Consider the following 24,954-nt stretch of genomic DNA (forward strand, 5'->3'; position numbering starts at 1 on the left):
TCTAGTTTAGGAACTCCACCAAGAAAACCCCCAAATGCCTCTCTTTCTTGAACCGGTACTTTCATGTATGCATGATTTTACATCTTCCTGCAACTCAGACTTTGAGGTAGAATATGCAGGTACCACTGTTGTATAAAACAAAGTTTCATTTGGATCCTTCTGGCCTAACCTGGTCACTCCACTGAAATAAGGATGCCGGGATTAAAAATGTCTAAAGAGGTTATGGGTGTACTTCAACATAAAGTTAGAGCTATTAGTACCATTCAAACTTAGAATGAAGATTCTAACATTTGTTGAATGCCTGGACTATGCGTTTCACACAGCATCTCATTCAGAGAAGGCTTAGAAGAGTTAACATTTCAGGATAAACATTTGAAGGATAAACATTTACAGAGTGATAACAGATATCAAAAAAGTCAACAGAGACTCCTTGCCTTTCCAAAACTGTATGAGTGTTTTCCCAAATATTTCTAAATGGCATATAAGAAAGGACATGTTCAAATATATAGTCTTAAATATTTAGAGAAAAGAACATCATCAGAATTCTCTTGAAATGTACACGAACACACACAGACACACATTCTCTCTCTTTTATATCTCTGCCAACATTCTCAAACAAGTTTGATTACCTTACACTGAGGGTTAATTACTGATGACATTTTCCCAATTTGTATGTGTAATATCAGGACTAATGATGCATCATTTTCAAGGCAAGATTTAGTATGTAGCGTACTGATTAAATAGGCCACCCTTAATGATAGGGGATAGTAAGTTACTCTTGTTAGCTAATAAGGGCAATTTATTTTTACCCTTAAACTTTTCACAATAGGTTGGCTTCTCAACACCTATTTGAAGAACTCCTGTCTCATTTCAACAACAACAACAAAAATTTGGCTTTCCTCCTCTGAAAGCCAGAAAGAATTTTTCTTAATAAAATACGATCACAGGATCATGTACAAATGTGTATTGGGGAGGGGGAGGCAGGGAAACTGGAGTAATTTTGAACAACACTAAAGTTATTCATTTTGGCTTTCAAGCATCAAGACATCAGAGAATTTGACCTAGTGTACCAGCTTTGCTTATATGGATAAAAAGCCCAGTAAGGACAATGTAGCCAGGAAGTTCAAAAAGCACTCTTACAGGGCAAAGGCCATACCCTGTTCATCACAGTTATTCCTCTTAAGGTCACCCAGTCATGACCATTTAACCAACGATGGTGTTCTTTATATTGAAAATTGATAGTAATATCAACATACCTTTTTCTTAAACTGTATTGTACAGAGTACATATTCTGCAACATACATTAAGTATATCCAGTGAAAAAAACTCCAATGTTTCATGTTTTAAGTTGAGAAATTCTGCTTTAAATTGTTTTGTTTTGTTTTACTGTGGGACATCCTAGAGCCTTTAATAAGCTCATGTACACTGGGTCCCTGTGATTTGTTTTTAGTATAGAGCATTTCTAGGCTTATTAGATTACAGGTCTTTTTTTAGAGAGCGTCAATTCACAGTTCACGCCAATACTGGTGAGTGCCACTACTTGGGGAATCCTACATCTATGGCCTCAGCGTGTGTGTGTGTGTGTGTGTGTGTGTACATGTGTGCGTGAATGGTATTAAATGGCATAATCAGAAAGAAGGCATTGCATGGTGTGTTTGTTTCTTCTTACTATTATAACAAATTACCACAAACTTAAATGGCTCAAAACAATGCAATTATATTGCCTCATAGTTCTGTATGTTTGAAGTCTGACATGAGCCTCTCTGAGCTGAAATCAAGGTGTTGACAAAGGCTACATTCCCTTCCAGAGGATCTAGGGAGAATCCTTGCCTTTCCCAGTTTTAGAGGCTTCCCACATTCCTTGGTTAATTGCCCACTTCCAACATCTTCAAAGCCAGCAACACTGCATCTCTCTGATCACTCTACTGTACTATCTCCCTCTGACCATAGAGAAAGAAAGTTGTCAGCTTCCAAAGAGTCATTTTAAAGATCAGTGTGATTAGATTAGGCCCACTTGGACAGTCGAGCATAATCTCTGCACTGCATCTCCAAGTCGGCAAAGTCCCTTTTTGCCATGTAAGGTAACACTTTCACAGATTGCAGGGGTCAGGGTTGGCTGTCTTTCAGAGCCATTATTCTGCCTCCCGCACATGGATTGGTAAGAAAACCTTCCAAGTTCTGGCTAGCAAACCAGGTCGAGGAACAAGGGAGAGAGCAGATATTCCTGTTGTTTGCTCCCAGGTAACATATATATATGTGTGTGTGTGTGTGTATGTATGTATGTATGTGTGTGTGTGTATGTATATGTGTGTGTATGTATGTGTATATATATATGTATATATGTATGTATATGTATGTGTGTGTGTGTGTATATATATATATTTTTTTTCAAAGTACCAGGGAAGTGGAGTTCTTGCAGTGGCACAACAGGATCAGCAGCATCTCTGGAGCACTGGGGCATAGGTTCAATCCCTGGCCTGGCACAGTGGGTTAAGGATCTGGCATTGCCATAGCTGCATAGCTGCAGCATAGGTCACCACTGCAGCCTGAATCTGATCCCTGGCCCTGGAACTCCATGTGCTGCAGGGCGGCCAAAAAAGAAAAAGGAAAAAAAAAAGTACCAGGGAAATGAAAATTAGTGTCTCATTAAGGGATGTAGAGTGGTAGACAAGATATGGATCATATATCCTAGCACTGAGAGCTTGGTTTAGAGAGTGCTCCGGGACTTAGATTCTCCACAAACATAGCCAGTTGGGCCCTCAAAAAGGTGGGCCTGATTCTACAAGGTGTCTGTATTCCAGTAAAAGTTCTGTGTCCCTAGTCCCCCTAAGGGACTGTGCATCCATCACCTCCTAGGATGCAGGTGTTATAATTGTCCTATTTTACAGGTGAAGTTATTTTTTTATGATTACATTACTTGACAAGAGCTTGCTTTCACCAAGCTGGCAGAAAGTACAAATCAGATTCAAGACACTGAGATGTTTTGTTTTGTTTTTTATGGCTGAGCCCGCAGCATATGCAAATTCCCAGGCCAGGGATTGAATCTGAGCCACAATCCCTGTAGTCAGATTCTCAGCCCACTGCACCATGGCAGGAGCTCCTGAAATCTGAGCTCTTAATCCTGTGCAGTACCGTTTGCTTCTATACCCATCTCTCCCATGTCTTCCCCTTGTAACCCCCAGGCAAACTAAGGTCCTTCCTATGTCTCCCTCTGATCTGAGTGTCTATATATATGGTCCTAGGAATGTGTGTATGTGTGCGCCCTTGCACTCATGTGCACACATCCAGTAACTCTTTCTGTCATTTGTATCTTCGTGGGGCTTTATGCCTTGGATACCTATCTTTCTGCTGTGCTCTCTGGTCAGATAAGCGGACTTCTGGACCCCAAGGCACACCAAGTCTCAAGTACTGGCCTGAGAGTCAGTTTCAAAGGGCGGCTAGGTCATCATCTGTGAAGTAACTTGGCAAGTCATCTGAGCACCTGAACTTTGGTTTCCTCCTCTTAGTAAAGATGCGTAACTATATCTGCTTCATGGGGTCGTTGTAATAAGGCGCTAGGAATTCCACTGTGGCTCGTCAGTAACAAACCTGACTAGTATCCATGAGCACTCGGGTTCGATCCCTGGCCTCGCTCAGTGGGTTAAGGATCTGGCGTTGGCTTGAGCTGTGGTATAGGTCGAAGACACGGCTCGGATCCTGAGTTGCTGTGGCTGTGGTGTAGGCTGGTAGCTGCAGCTCCGATTCAACCCCTAGCCTGGGAACTTTCATATGCTGTGGGTGCAGCCCTAAAAAGACCCAAAAAGGGGGAGGGGCATTAAAGAGATGATATATGTAAAGCACCGGATCATAATCATGAAATAAACTGTAGAGGAAGCTCTTGTCCTCCATCACTTGCTATGCTTCCCCACATAAGGAGGCGGTTGGATGTTCTCATCTCTAGGAAAGATGCTTTTGACCACCTCTCCTTCTATCAGTGACATCCATACAGCCAACAGCCATAGTTTAACTCACACCCTGGTGTTTAGGTGCTGCTCTTCCTACTCAACACAATGTTCTTTTAACAGGCTGGACCTGCCTGGAGAACGAGGGCCTGAGCCTTCTCGAAATTTGCTAATCACATCTGGTTTAGCTTTAGACATTTTCTGGGGTTTTGCCAGCAGCCACGACATTTTAATGGCTACAATAAACCTCAAAGCCTCATCAGATCTTTGCTGTATGTGTGAAAATTATGTCCTCTTCAATTAAACATTCAACCTAGGCTCCCACCAAGGCCTTATGGAAAAGGGGCTGAAGCCTGAATGGGCACGTGAGATGAAACGGGCCGCCACGGCTCTGGCCATCTTGCCAGATGGGATTCAGAAGAAAGAGAAATTCATTAGAGAACCCACGGTCTGTATTTTCTTTAAATATTTACTAGGTACCTTTCATGTATGAAAAACACTGGCATCTCTAAAGATTAGCAGGGCATTTTTGTTTAAATATTCAGCATGGGGAGGGGGCGGCCCCAGTTTCCTCGTTTGCCTTTGCGGTCCACATGTCTCCTGGTGACATCCAAAGCAAAAAAGAAAAAGAACCAAGGTAATGTTCAGTTTTCCTTCAGAAGGTATCTCCTCCAGCTTCAGAAGTTCTTATCTTTCCTTACAGCTACCTAAGGAAACTGTGACTGTGGAGAGGTCTGGGATGACCCTATGGGTCTCCCTAGGGAAATACGGTCTACCCCAGGGCACAGCTCTGGAGGAACTCCTGTCTCTCCACTGCCCTAATTCACACTTCTTTTTTTTTTTTTTTTGTCCTTTTAGAGCCGCACCTGCAGCATATGTAAGTTCCCATGCTAGGGGGTCAAATTGGAGCTGTAGCCACCAGCCTACACCGCAGCCACAGCAATACCAGATCCAAGCCACATCTGTGATCTACGCTGCAGCTCACAGCAACGCCTGATCCTTACCCCACGGAGTGAGGCCAGGGATCGAACCCACATCTTCATGGATACTAGTCAGATTTGTTACTGCTGAGCCATGATGGGAACACCCTAATTCACTCTTCTTAAGTCCTTATTCTTTACCATTGTCCACACAAGGCATCAAAGGGATGAAGCTGATCTGGGATGCCTGAAAAAGGCAGCCTATGGCAGGAAGGCAGGCAAAGAGGAAAGATCCAACATAGATCAGGTTTCTGCCCCCAAGATTATAGGCAAGGGAAGGCCACAGGGTTCCCAAGGGCTGGGGGATGAGAGGGGATGGGCACTCAGGGATGGTCACGGCCCCAAGAAGCACAGGTCTTCTGTGCTACTGCAAAAGCCACCCTAACGACTGGACCTAATTCTGCCACTGGAGAGGGACATACAAAACTGCCATGTGATGGCTTACTCCACTCTCTTTCCATAAGCATCAAGACCCTCATCTTAGTCAAGGATAAAACTGTCAGTTTTCCAGGAGAGGGAAAAGAATGATCACAAGTTCACGTATCACATTCCAGAACCAAGTATCCATTTGGTTGAATTCACGCTCCTCGCCGACGTCAACGGGAGGACAAAAAAAAGAAAAAAAAAAGAAAAAAGAAAAGAAATCCACATGTTCCTTTAAAAATAATTTACAAGGTAAAAATATTCACTTGTAACCACTATCCTTATTTAAGCAAGTTTTACGCCCAAAGTAAAAATAAATGGCTCTCCCTGCACCAGGAGTAGATCTTTCCCATTTTACTTCCATTTCCAAGCTGTCCTCTGTCTAAGACTTAGATTTCTGAGCACTCTTTCACAATAAACATTTTGAAAATGTTTATTTTATGTCTTCGTGTAAAAATATTCCTGGTGCAAGCTCTTCATTTCCTCAAGCTCTGCTTTTGGCGCGCTGGGCTCCATTTCCACATTAACACGCTCCCTAAATCCTCCGTAGAGCTCTTCAATTGGAGTTATACAAGCTCCAAGGCAAGTATTTATATTCTTGGACAAGGAGATGTCTCCACAGTGAAAACACAAGACTCGAGAAATGCCAAAGGAAAATTCCTGCCCAAGAGAGACATATTTTCACCTTTTAAAAAAGCCAAAGAGGGCTTTCAGCATTTTGCTTTGGATAATTAAAAATGTAAATGCAACTAAAATAGAATGGGTCTTGCTATCATTATTAGACTCATATATATAAACCAAACATATAGGGATGTATGTGTATGCCAGAGCGAGAGTAAGAGTGTGTGTGTGTGAGAGAGAGAGAAAGGCAGCAGAGTAAACTAACTTAGAAAATGCAATGCATGAGATTTTCTAATCAGACCTGACCTGCCTCTCACTGGCTATGTGAAAAAACTTTTCTAAGCCTCACTTTTCTTATCTATAAAATGGGGTTAGTGTAGTTCCTGCTTATTTGGATTGTTAGAAGAATCCTATAGCACAACAGTAAGAATTCAAAAGATTGCTGTTATTATTATTATTAAGATTTTATCTACTATACATTGGAAAATGTAGGTACAACAGGATGCAGATAAATAAGCACTAATTAACACTAGTAAAATAGAGAGATGTGTATGTAAATACAGTGCCTCCAAATGGGACATAGAGATGGAAAGTTTCATGAGGACAGGAGTATATTGTAGCAACTCTCACCAACTCCATTCCATGAGCCAGAGAAACAATCCCCCTTAAATCAGTTAAAAATCTTATCTATTATCATCATAATAAAACAGTTCCTGTTACCTTCTAGTTGTCTCTTCAGTTTTCGCAAATCTTTTACAAGGTCTTCAAATTTGACTTGGGAGGCCAGAAAGAAATCTTGTGGTTCAGGCAGGGGGAAAACGCTCTTTTCTGTTCCTGCTTCCTAGAATGTACGGTAAACAAAAGTACATTATACTTCCCAGTTGCCACTTTCAGTTCAAATTCCAAACCATCTTTTATTGGATGGTCAGATGAGAATCATACAATGTTCCTTTGCTATTCCTCACTTGGGACAGATTACTTTGAAGAGCTTTTGTGTCTTTCTCAGTGTTGTTTTGGTCTTCTTGGCCCTGAAGATGGCCATGGCTATGGCATAGGCTGGGTTTTCTTTTGCCTTTTGAATCAGAGAGAAAATGGTCAGGTATGTCCTCATCTCAGCCACTCTCTTCCCGTGGAGAAAGGAACGGGAAGAACATATGAAACTACTTGAATTGAAAGTCCCCACTGAGTTTCACATGGTAGCAATTAGATAACTCATCTTTGGGGTGTGCCAATGGGTGTGAATTAGAAGGTGCTGGATTAGCAGCACAGCAGAAGAAACAATCATTATCCAGTATGCTTTCACCTACCTTTCTCTGCAGCTTAAAGTGTGTGCGTACGTGAGTGTGTGATGCAATTCTTTGCACATCTGCAAAGATTTTCCTACTGCTGTTTGGCTTATCTTAGCATGTATTTGCAAGGCCATAGCTGGATAGGGTTTTGACTACCTCTAAAACCATACCCAGTAGAGGATCTAAGTGGAGAAACATCTCGAGGGCCACAACCTGGGTGCACCCTGAGAGATCAGCCTCCCCTCGAATATCTTTTCCCGTCCAGCTTGCTCTCTACTTGAGTTGTTTAAATGTACGCTTTGTATCTTGCATATCTCAGACAGTCTTTCGTTTTTCTTCCCTCCACACAGCCTCCTCTGCCAGCTTTCCTTCACATTCCATCTCCCTTACTGCCATTAGGACTAATTCCAAACTCTAAAACTGCTTTACAAGGCATTTTATGATCTGGCCTCTGTCTCCATCTCCAGCCTGATTTCTCCCTTCTCCTATCTCTAACTTCCTCTCCTCAACTTTCATGAAATAATAGAATAGGCCACAATCTATTGCCTCTAGGCTTTGTCTATAAAACTGTCCCTTTCCAACCAACCTTTCTCCAGCCCCTCCCCACACCCCCTTGTTCATATTGCTCCTTCAAGTCTCAAAACAGTATCACTTCCTTAAAGATCTCCCCAAGCTCTGGTGCTTGAGTGTTTCCCAGAGCCCTGCCTACTTAACCTTATCACAGCACGTAACATAAAGTCGCCTTGTTAGCTTGTGTGTCTTCCCCACTAGACTATAAACACTAGGAAGGCAGGCACTGTATCTTGTTCTTGGTCAAGTACACTCTATCTAGCTACCAACATACTTTGTTTGCTGCCATTACAGAAGGCTTATACAATGCTGTTCCGGGAATTTTGTACCTTTGGCAGGTACAAAACATCTAATTCTTGGTTTCTTCAAGAATTCCCCAGGCCCTTCCCTCTTCGTTTAAGACCTTTAGCCTCACTTGGGATGCTAGGAGAGGGTGGTTTTCCTCATTTGAATGGAAAAATATTTTATGTGATGAGTGTACTATTTTTTATTTTCCTCTACTTATTATGGAACTCAAGCCACAGCATATCAGCCCAAACACAAAACCTAACACTCTGGACAGCTCTGGCTCTCTCCTGATAAGGAAGTGGCTTGCCCTAGCAAGCTTGCTCCTCCCCCTCTTGATAAAGAAATGGCTTGCCCAAGCAGCTATGAGGAAAATTTCAGACCCCGGCCAATCAGCAGAGGCCCTACCATCCTTTCCCTTACCCTCTGGCTATAAAAACCAGCATCAAACCTCCACTGGAGGTTGGATTTCCCTGATTATCAGAAAGTCAGCCTACTGTGCTAGCAGCATTTCTTGTCTCAATACCTTGCTCTGAGCCTGGAAATTATTTTCCAACCCACACAGGGACCACAACATGTACTTTACTACTTTATAAACAATGGAAGTGGTACCCTAGTCTGAGGTATCAAGATGAAACAGCATCTAAGATGCTTGCCACAAAACTCCATGGTAACCCTACACACTGGAAGAATTCATGCAAGTATCTTTCTGTTTTTCAAAACTTTTTTTTTTTTTGGTAAGCTAGAAAAAGAGAAAATGCTGTTGAGGAAATCAGTTTGGTAGTAGCTCTTAAGGAAGTTACTCAACTAGAGTTCAAAAGACATGACCCTACATGGGTTTCTTTAAACTTCACATAGACTGAGACTTAGACCAAAAATCAGGCATGAGTGAAAGGAAGCTTGTAGCAGGAGACACCTTTCTTCTGCTAATTGTCATCACGACTAACCACAAAAATCATTATTTATGCTCCTAAGAGGGACAGGATTGCTTAATAAATACCATAATTCTGTACTCTGGTTGAGCAAAGTGCATCTTGCACAGTGAAAACTGGGAGAGCACCACACAAATGTTGACTTATTTTTCTTCAACTGGACAATCTCATGCTAGAAACTAATCTGTCAGCTTTCCTGCTGTGAGGTCCATCCCACCTCTCCTCAATGAGAGTCAAATTCCATAAGCAATTTCATCCTTTCTACACAGTGCATCTCACTTGGATGAGGCAGATGCCACAAGGTAAATCTGCTCATGCCAACCTTGAATTAGAACTGCCACTTCAGGTTTCTTTAGGATAATTCTTCTGCCCCACTGGTGGGGCACACTCAGAACTGTGGGTGTGCACACACTGCCCGAAGCTCAACACACCTGCTCCATTTTACCAGAAGATACCTCTCACCTAGTTCTTTACAGATGCTACTTATTATCCACCTGTGAATATTTACAGTGCACACAACTCAGCAGGTGTTTACCAAGCATGTACATCATGGACACTAAAAATGAAACTACAAAAAGTTCTGGACCTCAATGAACATTGCCGGGACACTAGGGAATTGCTCAATGTTATCTACATACAAGGGAATGGTAAGCCAGCTGGTAGTTACATGACAACAATTAGATAAACCCACCAGGAAGGTAGGAAAGCTAACTACAGACTTCTTCAGTGCTTAGCCCATCTTCTGCATGAAACTGTAGGCCTTCTGCAAACGAGACCCTGGAATCTTTACTTTTCTTCCCTCAGGGCACGGAGGAAAAACTCCCGCTTCTGTGGAGAGTTAAGCAGGACTCCTGACAACATTTTCCTGAGACTTTTTCCATTTATGGATGGCTGGGTTTCTCAACAACTTACAATACTACCTCTTTCTTCTCAAAGTGAGGACTCCTTGTTCTCCATTTAATGAGAAGGAATAAAGCACAGAAAATTGTGCTCAGGTGGATTCTCACAGAAATTTTTCTTTCTAATTGCCAATGGAATCTAAGCAGAGAGGATGAATTTCAAATTCCACATCTTCAACTTGTTCACAGATGAACATGGCTGATAAAGTATTGGGTATTACTGCATCTTAATTTTCTAAATTTTGGTCTGCATCCCAGAATCTTGTTTCTAATACAACCAATTACTCTGAATGGAGATGGATTTCACAAAGAACCTCCCAATCTGGTCAGAAGGCACTGGGTTAACTTGGGGTCTCTCTGAAGCTGTGTTACAGAGTGGATTAAGAGTCAGGAGATTTGTGCCACTGAATAATGCTTCTCTTTACAAGAGTCAACTAAATTCTCTTGGCTTCAGTGTTTCCATCTGTAAACCAAGGAGGCTGGATAGCTCTCATATTCTATGTTGGACTTGAAATTTATCCATCTATCCATCATCCAATTTCTACATGCCAACAATGTGCAAGAGTTGAAACCCCATTAGTGTAGTTTTCCACATAATGCCATTTCTTACCTGATCATAGTAACGCAGGTAGTATTTCACGACATAGTCCACCAGATTAATCCCATTATCCTAGGTTTCAAAGAGAAGCTTAAATGAAAATCATTCATACGAGCCTCTGCTATATTATACAAAGAGCTGAAATCTCACTTTGTAACTCTAATGCTTTTAATTTGTGATCCCTGGTCCTAATTCTGTTTGAGACTGGCAAAATTTGTTCTTTCCCCCTTGTCCCATCCTTTTAATTTTTTGGACATCTATGCAAAGAAATGACCTTTCACTATTCTTTGTAGGGGGGAATAAAAGAAACAGATAATCCCTAAGACATCTGAGGTAGTGGCTAAGAACCAAAACCAAGCACAACACTGTCCCAATATTTTCTGGCATAAAGCCAAGAAGGGAGGGGAGTGCTAAAGGGAACCAGAGACTAGAACAGAAAACCGTCCCTCCCTTCCCACCTTTCAAAAAAAATGTGTGTTCTTAATGGCGTGAAAAACAATCAGGATGGCTTAAAAGGAACACCCGGCCACTTTATGACCCTGGGAAGCCAGGGGAGAGCAGGCCCTCCCACAAGGCAGCCTTTGTGTCTTGTTCACGTGGGTCTAATTCTAATTTGCCCCTGTGTTTCCCCTCCCTCTGCTCCCCCTGGCTCCCCATGGGATGCCCAGATATGGGCTGGTTGATTCTAAAGAGGTGGCTCTGCAGGGGTGTGGAGCCAAGTGATAATCAGGCTGGGAGGGTTTGACAGTAGACCCCCCCAGTCCAATTGTTGTGAGCTGAAGAATAATGCAAAGGCTCAGCTCTACTGGGGATTCTATGCTGCCTGCTACTCAGGAGTGAGTAAATTACAAGCAGTTAAGACCAAATTCAGACAGACTCGAGCCTTGTGCTGTAGCTAATACTGCAGGCTATCTGTTTATTCTCTCATGGTGGGCCAACTTCTAATTGTGTGTTTTCGAGCAGACAAATATTGGGGACTTGGGCATCAAAAGATCAAACATGAAAAACTTATTTTTATTCAAAAGAAGTCGAAGGAAAAAATGAACTGTTAGGGGGATAATAGATGTGAATAGAACAACCAGGAACAGTTTTTTTTTTTTTTCTGAGTTTCATTCCTTTTAATATAATAGACCCATAATTAGCATTTGATCCAGATGGTCCTTCTCTCATCCATGAGTTTTTTTGTTTTTTAATGGAAGGTTCACAAGGAAAATAGGCAGACCATAGACATTCATTACAAAAAATAAATAAATACCCGACTTTTGACGTCCTTGAGTTTGGGCAGAATTTCTAAGCTATATCCATCTGCTTGTCCGCGAGTCCTATTTCCTCCATTCATATAATTTCCAAAAGCAAGAATGAGAGCTAAAATATCCTTCACACTCTTCATGTGCAGCAAGCCCTGGGAAGGCAAACCCCCATTATTACAAAAGCTGAACTCCAAGCATACCTACGTTCATTCAACAGCAAATACTCACTGAGTACCCCAGAGGCTGTGTGCTGGCCATTACCAACTGGATTTACATCGGGTGAAATGGAATATATACTTCTTGAAGCCGTAAGTGTCTTTAAAAAAATACGTTAACAGCCATCATTTTCTATCCTTTCAATGAATGACAAACTGTGCATGTTTTGATACTGAATATTACGTATTGGTATTTATATTTCCTTTCAGCCAGTTTTGTTTCTTAAGTACTTATTTTAAAGGATTTAGAAATTGAAAATCGAGAGTTGTTACAGCTAGCCTTTGTATTTGACAGCTTTTAAGTGGAAAGGGGTTTAAGATCATTTGAAGATCTGGTTTTGGACTGTGTATCTATGTAAACAGCATGATTAAATGTTGGGTAGATGTAATAGCTAGCCTATTCTTCCTTATCCCTGGAAATAACCCTCAGAGGTGAACTACAATAATGTACTTCAAGGCCATAGGCTGTGTTTATGAAGTGTTTGCTGATTTGTCTATTAACTTTTACAATTTCGAGCTGCCTGGGGTTTTCTTCAGCTCTCCATCTCCTTGGTTTTTCATCTCTCTGTGCTCCATGTGCAAATTTTCTTCAAATTGATACTTTTTCCCCTTATCTATAGTTTTAATTGACTTTAGTTTCCTTTATTTTAGGCTAAAGAAAGCAAGCCAAGGGCAGTTCTAAGCTGACTTCTGCTTCTGCCTTTCAGAGTGTTATGAGAGGTTGTAAATTATATACTTGGGTAATATTTATTATTGAAATCTTTTGTACGGTGGAAGGAAAAAAATCCCATGCCTCCTGATAAGCAACTAAACACTACAGTATTTGTGGAGGATCCTCATGTTTGTTAAGGACATGGAGCACTGTAAGAAAAAGCCAAGTGCTAGAATTTAACTTTATAATGAACACCAGTGTGGTAAAGCCAACACAAATTTATTTGCTCATCACTCATTGTTATAATCATTTGCTTTATTCATCAAGTCTCTAGAATCTTTTTATTTCACTATGTAAACCTATTTCAAATGCCTCGATGCATTGGTCAAAGGCAAATCTCTTTTGCAACCTAGAGAACAAACTACACTATTTAGGGTGGTTTTAAGTGGCCAGTATGTACATTGGGAGGTATTTGGACAACTGGAGAAGAAATCTGTAAAGGAATAATTTTTTTCCTCCCTCTTTCTCCTTTTGCCAGTATGCATCTCCTTTCTTACTCACCCACCTGCATGTATACACATATTCACGGGATCATCATACTCAGAAAAACATACAATCTTAAGTCCAAAATTTTCCACAAAGGGACTCTAGTTGATTTTTCTCACTCCCACTCCCTCCTTTACTGCCCTCCACCCCCAAAAGAGTGAAGCTATCTTTAAATTGACAGCAAACATACCTTTGAAGCCCGTGTGATGATCTCTACTTTCCGGTGCAAGGCGCTGATACTCTCCGAGAAGACAGATCTGAAGATTATGCATTGGGCACGCTCAGCAAAATTAGGAATCTGGGCTAACTCATGTAAGAATCTGTAAAAATAAGAATGATCAGCATCTGGATTCCTTACATATAATAATAAGGAAAATTAAAGGGCAGTATTAAAAGAGCCACTATTTCTTATTTGACAATGTCAGCTGAACAATTCTAAAAGGTATCAGATAGGCTCCAGGGACTCCAAGGGTATGTATTCTACTGTTGACGATAAAGCCTCTTTTAAAAATACGTTTCAATATGTCACCTCACACTTGTCAGAATGACTATTATCAGAAAGAACACAAACAACCAATGTCGGCAAGGATGTAGAGAAAAGGGAACCCCTATGCCCTGTTGGTGGGGATGTGCCATTGTGGAAAACAGTATGGAGATTTCTACAAAAAACTGAAAAACAGAACTACCTTATGACCCAGTGATTCCACTCCTGGGAATACAGTCAAAAAACAGCCACCAATTTGAAATGATACAGGCACCTCAATATTCATAGCAGCACTATTTACTAGTGCCAAGAAAAGGAAACAACCCAAGTGTCCATCAACAGAAGAATGGCTAAAAAAGATGTGTATATATATATATATATATATATATATACAATGGAATATTATTCAGCCATAAAAAGAATGAAATTTCACCATCTGCAGCAATATGGATGGACTTGTAGGGCACTGTGTTCACTTAAATGTGGAATTTAAGAACGACAACAAACTAATGAATAGAACAAAAAAGCAGCAGACTCACAGGTATAGAGAACAAACTAGTGGTTACCAGTGTGGGAGGGAGGGAGAGACAATACAAAAGTAGGGGAGTGTGAGGTACAAACTATTGGGTGTATGATAGGCTCAAAGATATATTGTACATACAACAGAAGGAATGTAGCCAAAGTTTTGTAATAATTATAAATGGAAAATAACTTTTTAAAATTGTATAAAAATAAAATGAGTTTCTACAATGGTGAATAAACATATGGTGAATAAATTACTTTAAGAACAGAAAGTTAATGCAAGTATACTGAACCAGGTTAACTATATCTTGCTTTCCAAATAAGACTAAACCCCAATGGAAAGCATTAATCCTCACTGTCTGAAAAGAAACACATAATAAACCCCCTTTATAATGCTGCATTCTCTAATGATATCTTAATCTAGGTTACGTGAAGAACTGAAACAAATGTCTATAGACAAGTGATTAAAAAAATCTTTCTCTGAAGCAAGATTTGTACTATTTTTTTTGGTCCATCAATTAGAGCAAATAACAGTCCTATAACAGTCCTATTCTCTATATATTTGTTTACTTTTCCACATCAGCTTACCTGCGTAGACAAGAGTTCATAGTTCCATGCTCAGAACAAGGCAGGCACTCATTAAGTGGACACGATCCAAAGATTCTTAAAAACTATGGCAAGACAGACCTTAAAAGCTAAAGGTGAGTATGGACTGAGACACAGAAGCTCACTGTCTGAGCAGCTGGGCACTGGTGCTCTTTGCAAAATGAAGTTGGAAGAGCTACCTACCCTCTAGGCCAACCACCTGAGGAAGGAATATAAACTAAAACGGATGGAAAGAGTTGGACAGGAATTCAGAAAAGGAGAGAATCCACTAACAGCCACTAAATTCATTTTGGGGTTGAAAAGATGATTAACTGATAGTTCTGAAAATCAGAGTCAGACTGCAACACCATGACTTTGACATTTTGCAACCTCTTACCAAGAAAGCTTTTACATAGGAGCACAGCTGGAACCCCCTTCTTTCCATAACCAAAGAAATTTCCTTAGCTAATACCCTGTACCTCTTTTTCTTTACTTTTAGGGAGATTTGGGTTTTAATAAGATTCTAATAATCAGCTGTTCTTCTTTTTTACCCTACTACCAGGTCATACTCCTTTTTTTTTTTTTTTAAATGACACTAAGATGAAGCAAAGAATGCCCATAAAAGAAAACACATCTTTAATAAGTTCTTTAAGACTGATTATTACAAAAACTATGTGAGGGAATACAAAAGTGGCGATCCAAGGGAATTCTGAATTAGGACAAGATCAAAAAATTACACTTACTAATTTCTTTCTTTGCAAAATTAGTATTAAACCATTGATTCCTTTATGACTGAAATCAGGGTGTCATCAGTTTTCACAAATAAGAGCAATAAAAAGTTTGTGGGAAGGGCAGCATTTGGTCCTGTAGTGAGTCTTGGGAAGTCTTATTTATTCAGATGCTATTGACAGCAAACTTAAATGAGAAGAAGGAAATGCTGGATAAATAATTGCTTACAGCTAGTCTTCAAAAAGGAGGTTTAGGACCAACATGAGGAGCCCTGCCCACAGACTCAACTGTTTTGTTACCCAGAAAAGAGTAAAATAGAACTACAAGGTTCCCTGGAACCAAAGTCTTCCTGGAATCAGGGCTTGCACTAAGAGGGCTCTCAGAGAATTTTCAAGCCCCAATGTTCTGTGGATGGAGAAGGGGCTGAAACACATTCCCAGAATTGGAAGGGGACAGGGAGTTCCAAAATTTCCCATTACTTTTGGACAGAACTGTAGCAAATGTGTTATCTCAAATACCGAAGCGTCAGTCACCAAGGATTTGAGTCTTTAAACGTGAAGAAGATTTTACAGTGGGTCAGGCACTATGCTGAGACCTGAGAACAGAATCTAACTTATCCACAATTCCTTCCTGATCACCTGAGAAATAAATCCACCATAACCACGGAGTAAAATGAATGTGCTCAGTGAAGGCACCTAAATGAGGCGCTAGGGAAGCCCTACTCAGGGTATCAATGTCAGAACCCTAAAGGGACCACATCAGCCAAGGTCTCCTGGAGCCCTCTGGTGCTTGTGCAGGACACATGGGGGAAACTGCCAGCAATAGCCTGGACAGGCTGAATGATATTCCTGGGGAAGGTGAGAAGAAGCGACAATGGGGCTCCGTGTTCTAAAATAAAGAGTTTAAGCTTCTTCTCCTGAATGAAGGGTTTTAAACAGAGGAGTGTTTAAACAGTTTTTCATTTTAGAAAATGGCACCATCAATGGCCTGGCTGACTGACTGGAGGGAAAGGCAGATTGGAGGCAGGGAGCAGCTGGAATGTTCTAAGGAGGAAGGTAAGAGGGCCTGCAGTATGGATGCAGAGGGGCGAATGGTGAGAAGAAGGTGACCAAGGCAGCCAGAACCAGAGTAGTGACCCATCCCAGGGGACAGTGAGAAGAAGCCAGGATGACTAGTGGGTTTGGGCCTGGTCACCCGGTAGAAGATGAAGATATGAAATACTTAGGCCAATTTGTGAAAAATATGACTTTATGTCACTGCCTGTCCAAAAAATAGCCATGGAAAATCTTGAGGAAGAGCACCATTTTCCATTTATCTGAGAAAGTTCAGAAGTAGAGGTTACTTCAAAGGCTATGAAGTGTCTGATAAATATCTTACCCCCTGACTGAATTTTATACTCTATCCATAAAGTCAAGGATAAGAACTCTTTTTTTTTTTTCTTTTTATGGCCACACCAATGGCATATGGAAGTTCCCAGGCTAGAGGTCGAATCAGAGCTGCAGCTGAGGCCTATGCCACAACCACAGCAACACCAGATCCACGCCACATCTGTGGCCTATGCCACAACCTGCGACAATGTCAGATCCTTAACCCACTGAGCAAGGCCAGGGATCAAACAAGCATCCTCATGGAGACTACATTGGGTTCTTAATCTGCTGAGCCACAACAGGAACTCCAAGAACTCTTTATATATCCTCAAGCAGAGGGTTTTGGACATTAGGCCATGCGTATTTATGAAAATTCATGGATTGATTTCCTTTTGGGCTAGTCTATACTTTAGGGCCATAGATAGAAAGGACTAAATCCCAGGAGTTCCCATTGGGGCTCAGCGGGTTATGAACCCACTAGCATCCATGAGGATGTGGGTTGGTATCTATGTTCATTGGGTTAAGGATCTGGCGTTGCCATGAGCTACAGTGTAGGTCGCAGATGTGGCTTGGATCTGGCATTGCTGTGGCTGTGGTGTAGGCCTGCAGCTGCAGCTCCAATTGGACCTCTAGCCTGGGAACTCCTATATGCTGCAGGTGTGGCCGCAAAAAAAAAAAAAAAAGAAAAAAAGGCAAAAATAAAAAGAGAAAGGACAGAATTCCCTCCCAGGAGCCACAGACTAGGGATGTTCCTTTTCTTTCCTTAATACGGGCTAATATTCCTGCGATGGGGGTGTAACTTCAGCCTGTGTATAGCAGAGGTATTCTGCACCTGACATGGTGGTGGTCCCACAGCCACAGCAGCAACTTGGCTGACAGGTGGAATGATGTAACAGGCACACTGCTTTCAAGGGACTAACATTTGGCTTACCATCCCTCGAACTCCTGAATGATATCATTTCATGTGTGTCCATAGAGGAGGAGGCTTACAGAGCCTGGTTTCAACAAGCTAATTGGTCTTCTTTGGGGGGTGGGGGGGCAGGGGCAAGGCAGTTGTGAGCCCCCATGGACCATCCCAATAGGCTGTACACAGCGTCCTCACTCAAGGCCATAAGAGGCACACATCAGGCCTAATCAAACCTGGGAGAGCACCCCCCCACCTCATCCAAAGCAGAGTGTGAACAGAGTTGAGGGCCATCGCTGGAGGGAGTGGCTCTCAGGCAGCCTGGTCCCCAATGGATGACACATCTGTGGGAAAAGGCTTTTTCAACCTGGCTCTGCAACGCAAGAAAGCTGATGAGGTGAGTGATGAGGCCAGCCTCTCCACGCTCTGATTTATTGGCCTGGGCACCACAGGACTCTTAGGAAACTGCAATGCTGAGAGTATAAATGATTCATATTTTCCAGTATGTAAAACACGCTTACAGTCAACTCACTTGAAGCTAATGGCAAATAAGTTGCCAGAAAAATCAGACTCTGGCATAAATCACGCAAATGCTGTCCCGTGCAAGAGGTTGGGAGCAAGGGTGAAATTCACTCAGGACTGAAGGTTCTACATCTCTGGGCCTCACCCTCTAGCAACTGAGCTCAAGCACATCAGCAGGGCAACATATCTTCCTTGCATGTTCAGCAAGCCATTACAATGACCACTGACAAACTTTAAAAATGCCCTTCTATCCAGACCATCAGGAGAGAAAGCTGGAAGAGTAAGTCATCTGTTAATGACCTGCCACCATTATTCTATGTCCTGGCAATTAATCTTGAAAAATAATGCTAGAAAGGCATTAATGCAGAAGGAAAAGGGGAACCCTTCTGGTAGCAGGGACCCACTGTTCTTCTCTCTGGACTGATAATTCCCAGAGCTTAGAGTAGGGACTGGGCAATGATAGTCCGCAGGCCAAACTCACCCCCATCACTTGTTTCTGTGATCAGGCCCATCAACTAAGAATGGTTTTCACATTTTTATTTTATTTTTTTATTTTTTGGTCTTTTTATCTTTTTAGGGCCACACCAGCGGCATATGGAGGTTCCCAGGCTAGGGGTGGAATCGGAGCTACAGCTGCTGGCCTACACCACAGCTCACGGCAACCCCGGATCCTTAACCCATTGAGTGAGACCAGGGATTGAACCTGTGTCCTCATGGATGTTAGTTGGGTTCATTAACCACTGAGCCATGATGGGAACTCCGGTTTTCACGTTTTTAAATGGTTGGGGGAAAAAAATCAACAGGGGATAATACTTTGTGACACATAAAAATGACATGAAATACAAATTTCAACATCCATAAATAAAATGTTGTTTATATACCGTCACATCCACTTGTTTATACATTGTCTATTTTGCTTTTGTGCTACAATGGTCAGCTTGCGTAGTTCCAACAGATTGTAATGGCTTACAAAGCCTAAAGTATTTACTCTTAGGTCCTTCACAGGAAAACTCTGTCAACTCTGGGCTTAGAGTATCATTGCTTAAAGTGGCAGAGTTGGCATCGCCCAAATGGCCTGGTGGGCCCAACTGTCCTTGTTGTGGACTGCATGTTTATGTCCCCAAATCTGTATGTTGAAATCCAAAACCCCTAGTGTGATGGTAATAAGAAGCAGAGCCTTTGAAAAGTAACTAGGTCATGAGGGTGGAGCCCTCATGAGTGAGGTGAGTTCCCTTAGGAGAAGTGAATGCCTTTTGGAGAAAAGACACAAGGGCTGGCCTCCTCTCTTTGCTCTCTGCCACGTGAGGATACAAAGGGAAGTTGGCAGTCTGCAACCTGGAAGAGGGTTCTCACCAGGACCCTGCCAGGCTGACCACTGAATCTCAGGGTCCCAGCCTCAGGAACCATGAGAAATAAATGTCTATTGCTGTTAAGTCAACCGGTTTAGGGCGCTTTGTTACAGCAGCTCAAGGTGACCAAGACAGTTCTCAAATACTCTCCAGGGCCTTGAATCCAAACTTTCCATTATCAGTCATTAGCACCTTCATGGGAATTAATTTATTATCTTAGGAAACACGACTGGGGAGTGGACCACCAGATGGGATGGGTAAGGGTTGGGGTTGATAAGGAGGGTGGCCCAAGTTGATGGAACAGAAGGGCAGGGAGCCCATCTGCACTGATTCACAGCATTCCTCAGGCTTCACGAACCAACAGTGGGTGTGTGTTGGTGGGGAGATGCCTGGCATATGCTCCACATGAGAGCCCATCATCTAAGATTCCCCAAATTATCATAAAGGTTTGTCAATAACTGAGTAAACCTAGAAATCCCCCGCCCAACCATGGAGAGATGGTTTTCTGGGCTGAAATACCCTGGGACCCAGGTGGAGTGGGGCATTCTAGAGGAACCAAGGACAAGGTGTAAGGTTTCAGAATAAGCCACCAATCCATGGATGTCACTAGGCCAACCTGTTACCCTAAACCCAATCAATTTCCTTTTTCCTATCCCCTTTCCTATCCCCTGGAAGGGGCAGCCTGTGTTGGACAGGAAGCACAGCAACAGGCAAAGGAGCCCTCTGTTCACTGGGGATCCATCCCACAACCTCACAGAGTCTGGATGGAGCCTGGGGGATGCTGCAGAGCCCCAGAAGCTGACCCCATGGTTTTCAGACCCCAAGAGCCTGGCCAACGACAGGAGTCACTCACTTAAGCACTATGGTTCTGGGTTTTCAAAGTGTGTGGAACAACATCCCCAGCAAGAGAAAGCAGACACCTCTAGACAGTAAATGGAGAGAAGCACAAGCCCATGCAAAGCGGGGGATGAAAAAGTCACATCCAGTTTGGGCAGAACAGGTGGAGAAGCTGGGGAGAAAGCTGGCACACAGAGGCTACATTTACTGGCTCTGACATTTAGGAAAATCAATTTGAATTCTGTGTCTCTGACATCATCATCTTTAACTGCATCAGCAGAACCTTAAAACAGCAATAACTTCTTCCTTCCTCAGTTACCCTTTTGGTCAGAATGTTTAGTCTAGGAGGAATTAACAAGTTGCTAGAACAAGAACCGGGGAGTCACGAGGGGTGGGGTGAGGGTCTGAGGCCTGACACCCAGCAGCACAAATCTCCCGGCTGCCTTTCCCGGCAGTCAGGTCACGCTGCTGCATGCAATAGGTCACGGGAATGAAGCTGCTGTGACTTAGCTCGGCACAGTTTAGATTGGGTTATTCGGAGCTGGGAGGCAGGGAGATGGGACGGCCCTTCTCCTTCTGGCCTAACAGAAAAGAGTTCAAGTGTCCTTACTGCTCAGGTTTATCCAGCAGCTTCCATTCTTCCTCCTTGGATGTCTCATAATACTTTCTTATTTTAACGAGTTCATCCTCTTGGGCTCTCTGTATTGGAACAGAAACAAAACACACAACAAATGAGCAATGAGAATCTGTCTAAACCACTGTGTCTCCCACTGTGGTCTCTGGACCAGCGGCCACAGCATCCCCTGTCACTAGTTAGAAATACCAAATGATGGCCCCACCTTGGATGTAAGGAACTCCAGGGATGGGCCTCAGAGAGCCCTCCAGCTGATTCTGATCCACGCTAATAGTTGAGAATCACCGGCTAAACCAAACAATGGTAAAAAGTGACTTTTGCTAGATAAAGAAGCCATGCTGTTTGATCTCTCCCTTTGAGTCCCCCATGTCTGCCCCGGGAAGGTAGGCTCCAGCTGTCTTTAGCACTCGCTTTCTCATCCTCAGAACAATGCTCCTAACTTCTATAGGCTCCCGATTTCAAAATTTCCCATCAACAGATTCTTTCTTCCTGAATTTTCTAAGCATGTGTTGTCTACACCACTTATATTGGCATTTAGTCACATTCTTTCTCAATTTATCCAACATACAACTTCCAGCTGTCCGTAGTTTACCTCCACTGAAGGCTAACAAGTACGAACCATGTGCACAGCCTGAGCCTGAGATAACAACAGAAAGCATCTGGAAAGCACTTTGCCATTTTACAAAGTCCTTCAACATCAAGTCCTGTAGCCTCGTTTGATAGATGACTCTACTAAGGCTGACACTGAGAACCTGGGAAAGAGCCTGACTTGGAATAACTTTTGCTATAAAACCATGCTTCCCACCAGGTACTCCACAAATGCCCCCATTAGCTCCCAGGGGCCTAGTTTTTGTGCACCCACTTATCTATTAATGAAAGCTTTACTGATAGAAACAGAAGTTACTATCCAGTCGCTCTAAACCATTCCTAACATAAACAAAGAATGTAAAAAATGTGAAGGGTATTGGCAATCCCACTAGGCCAGATTATCACTCTATGGACATTTTCTACGAGAGACTTAAGGTCCCACTAGACTTAAATATTGAAATAAATCATATTTTGCCCTCAGTAACCAGAGCATGTTGTAGAACTCCAGGCAGCTTCCTGGGAAATACCATTACCTCAGTAAGGAGAATCTGGTTCAATCTATTTTTTCCGATCCTAACAGAGTCAGTGAGCCAGAACAGTGAATTGTGACTCTATGTCAGCTAATTACTCTGGTTATTTCTTTCTCTTTTTTCTTTCTTTCTTTCTTTTTTTTCTCTGGCATGGGGAAGTTCCTGGGCCAGGATCAAATCTGCACCACAGCAGTGACAACGCTGGATCCTTAACTTGCTGAGCCACCAGAGAACTGCTATGCTGGTTGTTTGTGCATATAATCCACATTTAAAGACCATATACATGTATAGTACTCTTTGTTTTCAAAATACATGGCCACTGCTGTATATATTGAATCTTTCAATGCTCACAATTATTATCCCCAATGTACTGATAATCAAACAGGTTGAAGGAGTTTAACTGGCCCAAAGTCACTTAGCAGTCAGTGGTAGAGCTGGATACCTAAGAGTATCTCATTCTAGACGCACCACCTTCCTAGACCATTTCCCACATTCAGTGCCATCAGCTCATTTGGACTAAAAGTAACCATCCAAGCATCCCCATTCACCAGAGGATGGTAGTGGTGCACACCAATATTAAACTGGGAATTTACCTTCATTACTCCGACTGCAAGCCATGGGGCTTTGTTCCATGGCACAGAAGTGGTCTTCACTTTGAAACATCTTCATATTGAACTGCCCGCCCTTGCAAAAGAAATCTAATCCAGATACCACAGTGGGGTGGGGGTGGGGGTTCAAGAACTAATGCTTTCCTTGTATTTGCTCTCATCTGAGCTGTGTTCCTGGGCCTTAATCTCTTCCATGCCATGTCAAAATCCCCGTTGCCAAAGAACATGAATGGCTCAGCGATTTCTCAGGTGGAAGGAGTCAAATGTAACCATCTTTTTATACACTAGCATTTTTTAAAGCTAGTTAAGATAGAAAAATCTGCACACTCTGGCTCTGTAGGTGTTTGATACTCACGTTTTCATATAAGGCCGCCAGGGTCTCCAGATCTACCACAGAATCATCCACGTTAAAGATGGCTGCCGAGCACCGAGAGGAAAAGAGGAAAAGGATGAAAGGGTAGATTAGACTCCCCTACAAGAACATCTGCTCCGTGTCTAGCTTCCAAGCAATGTAGCATTGCCCCTCACATTGGCTGTCTTTGCCATGTTTCTGTGCACCTTTCCTTTTGCATCAGGGGCCCCCATGAAGGAAACCAACATGGTTCCGATCACTGGCCTGAGCCTTGGTGTAATTCCTCAAGCTCTGCATCCTTTCTGTAGTTTAATTTAGGCTCCACAGGAGAAGTGTTTGTGCTTTAAAACTAAATCGGTTTGTAGGTTTGAAACACAATTTTAAATCTTTCTTCCCAGCTGGTAATTGAAGAGATTTAGTACCTAAGGCACCAGAACTGACTCTTGCCCATTACCAGGAAGAGAGAGAGAGAGAAAAGAGACGATGTTGGCAAATTAAATGAATTCAGGCATGTGATTTTAGACACCTTTCCATGGCCGCTGCAGACATCTTGTTTGGATTAAAAAGACAAGAAAAAGTAATAATTGCATCAATGGCAAATTAAGATTATGGAAACCTCCCATGAGCCAGTCTTAAGGCAAGTTCTCATTCCCATGGTTTTATTTGGATTCTACTCGTTGTTCTGTATCTTAAAAAAGTCATTTGGCTGTTAACGAATATGCCTATGATTCCATCTAGAGGGATTCTTTCCCATCTATACCGGCATACAAACATTGAGATTTTAAAAGCCTTAATGGATTTGGCAATCAAAGTGTTTGAAAGAGGCAGCTCCACATCTTTAAATAATTATTCAAAACTAATAAGGCTTGTTCCCTCAACCCCACCTCCCTTCTCTGACTTTACATTGTGAAATTAACCAGCACGCTAGTAAATTTTCTCCGTGGCAGGCTAATTAATTTTATTAAACCAACCAGTGATATTTAGAATGCCTTAAAATTTTGCTCGTCAACCATTATCCTGTTTGTAGGCATTACACTATGGTTTTTGGAGAAGGTGGGGATCAAGGCAAAGGGCAGGTTGCTTTCAAACTGTTTTGCTCCTTCTGTAGTTTAGAGTCATATGAATCCCTTTATACAATTTTAACAAAGTTAATTAACTGAGCTGAGATCATGTAACTTCACAGAACACCGAGAAATGTACTTAAAATTCCTTCACAGGCCACCTTCTCTAACTTGGGAGTTAATCAGCAAGCCATTCCTAGCTATGTGGGGTGGTAAGAAAAGAAGAGGTTATTATAAGCTAGTGACAAAGTCAGTCATCTCAGATGCCACCAACACAAAGGAAAACTGCACTTCTGAAAAGGCCAGTCTGAAACCACAAAAGGAAAATGTCATTTGAGGAAGGAAGGAAAGAACTTACCCTCCCAAGACTGTTATGTTGTATGTGGAGCTCATATGAATTCACTAATTTATTCTCCAACTTAGTAGATGGACTAGGCATCTTTAAGTGTCTGATGCTTTAAAAACCAAAAAAATAGCCAGGAGCAATGGCTATTTTATGTGAATTCCAATAGTCTTCCATAAAAATCAATCAACAGTAATGCAATAAGAAAAGGTAAAATTCCAAAAATAATTATCTGAAATGTTCACATCTAAACTATCCTGCACACGAACTGCAAGCTTAGATATAAGCAAGCAATCTCTTAAGGAGAATCATCTGTTTGCTTCTTTTCTGAGTGAGTA

General features: G+C 42.1%; 1 protein-coding gene across 1 annotated transcript in view; it reads right to left on the reverse strand.

The window, feature by feature from the left end:
- Nucleotides 1-24,954, reverse strand: part of FMN1 (formin 1) — a 312,788-nt gene that overhangs the window by 142,619 nt on the left and 145,215 nt on the right. The window contains exons 7-12 of the mRNA XM_047766795.1: nucleotides 23,216-23,277; nucleotides 21,111-21,199; nucleotides 13,392-13,521; nucleotides 11,794-11,940; nucleotides 10,551-10,610; nucleotides 6,686-6,806 (exon numbers count right to left, since the gene is read on the reverse strand). Of these exons, the coding sequence (XP_047622751.1) occupies nucleotides 6,686-6,806; nucleotides 10,551-10,610; nucleotides 11,794-11,940; nucleotides 13,392-13,521; nucleotides 21,111-21,199; nucleotides 23,216-23,277 (609 nt within the window). The remainder of the gene's footprint in view (nucleotides 1-6,685; nucleotides 6,807-10,550; nucleotides 10,611-11,793; nucleotides 11,941-13,391; nucleotides 13,522-21,110; nucleotides 21,200-23,215; nucleotides 23,278-24,954) is intronic.

This window comes from Phacochoerus africanus, chromosome 2, assembly GCF_016906955.1.
Source record: "Phacochoerus africanus isolate WHEZ1 chromosome 2, ROS_Pafr_v1, whole genome shotgun sequence".
Taxonomy (NCBI): Eukaryota; Metazoa; Chordata; class Mammalia; order Artiodactyla; family Suidae; genus Phacochoerus; species Phacochoerus africanus.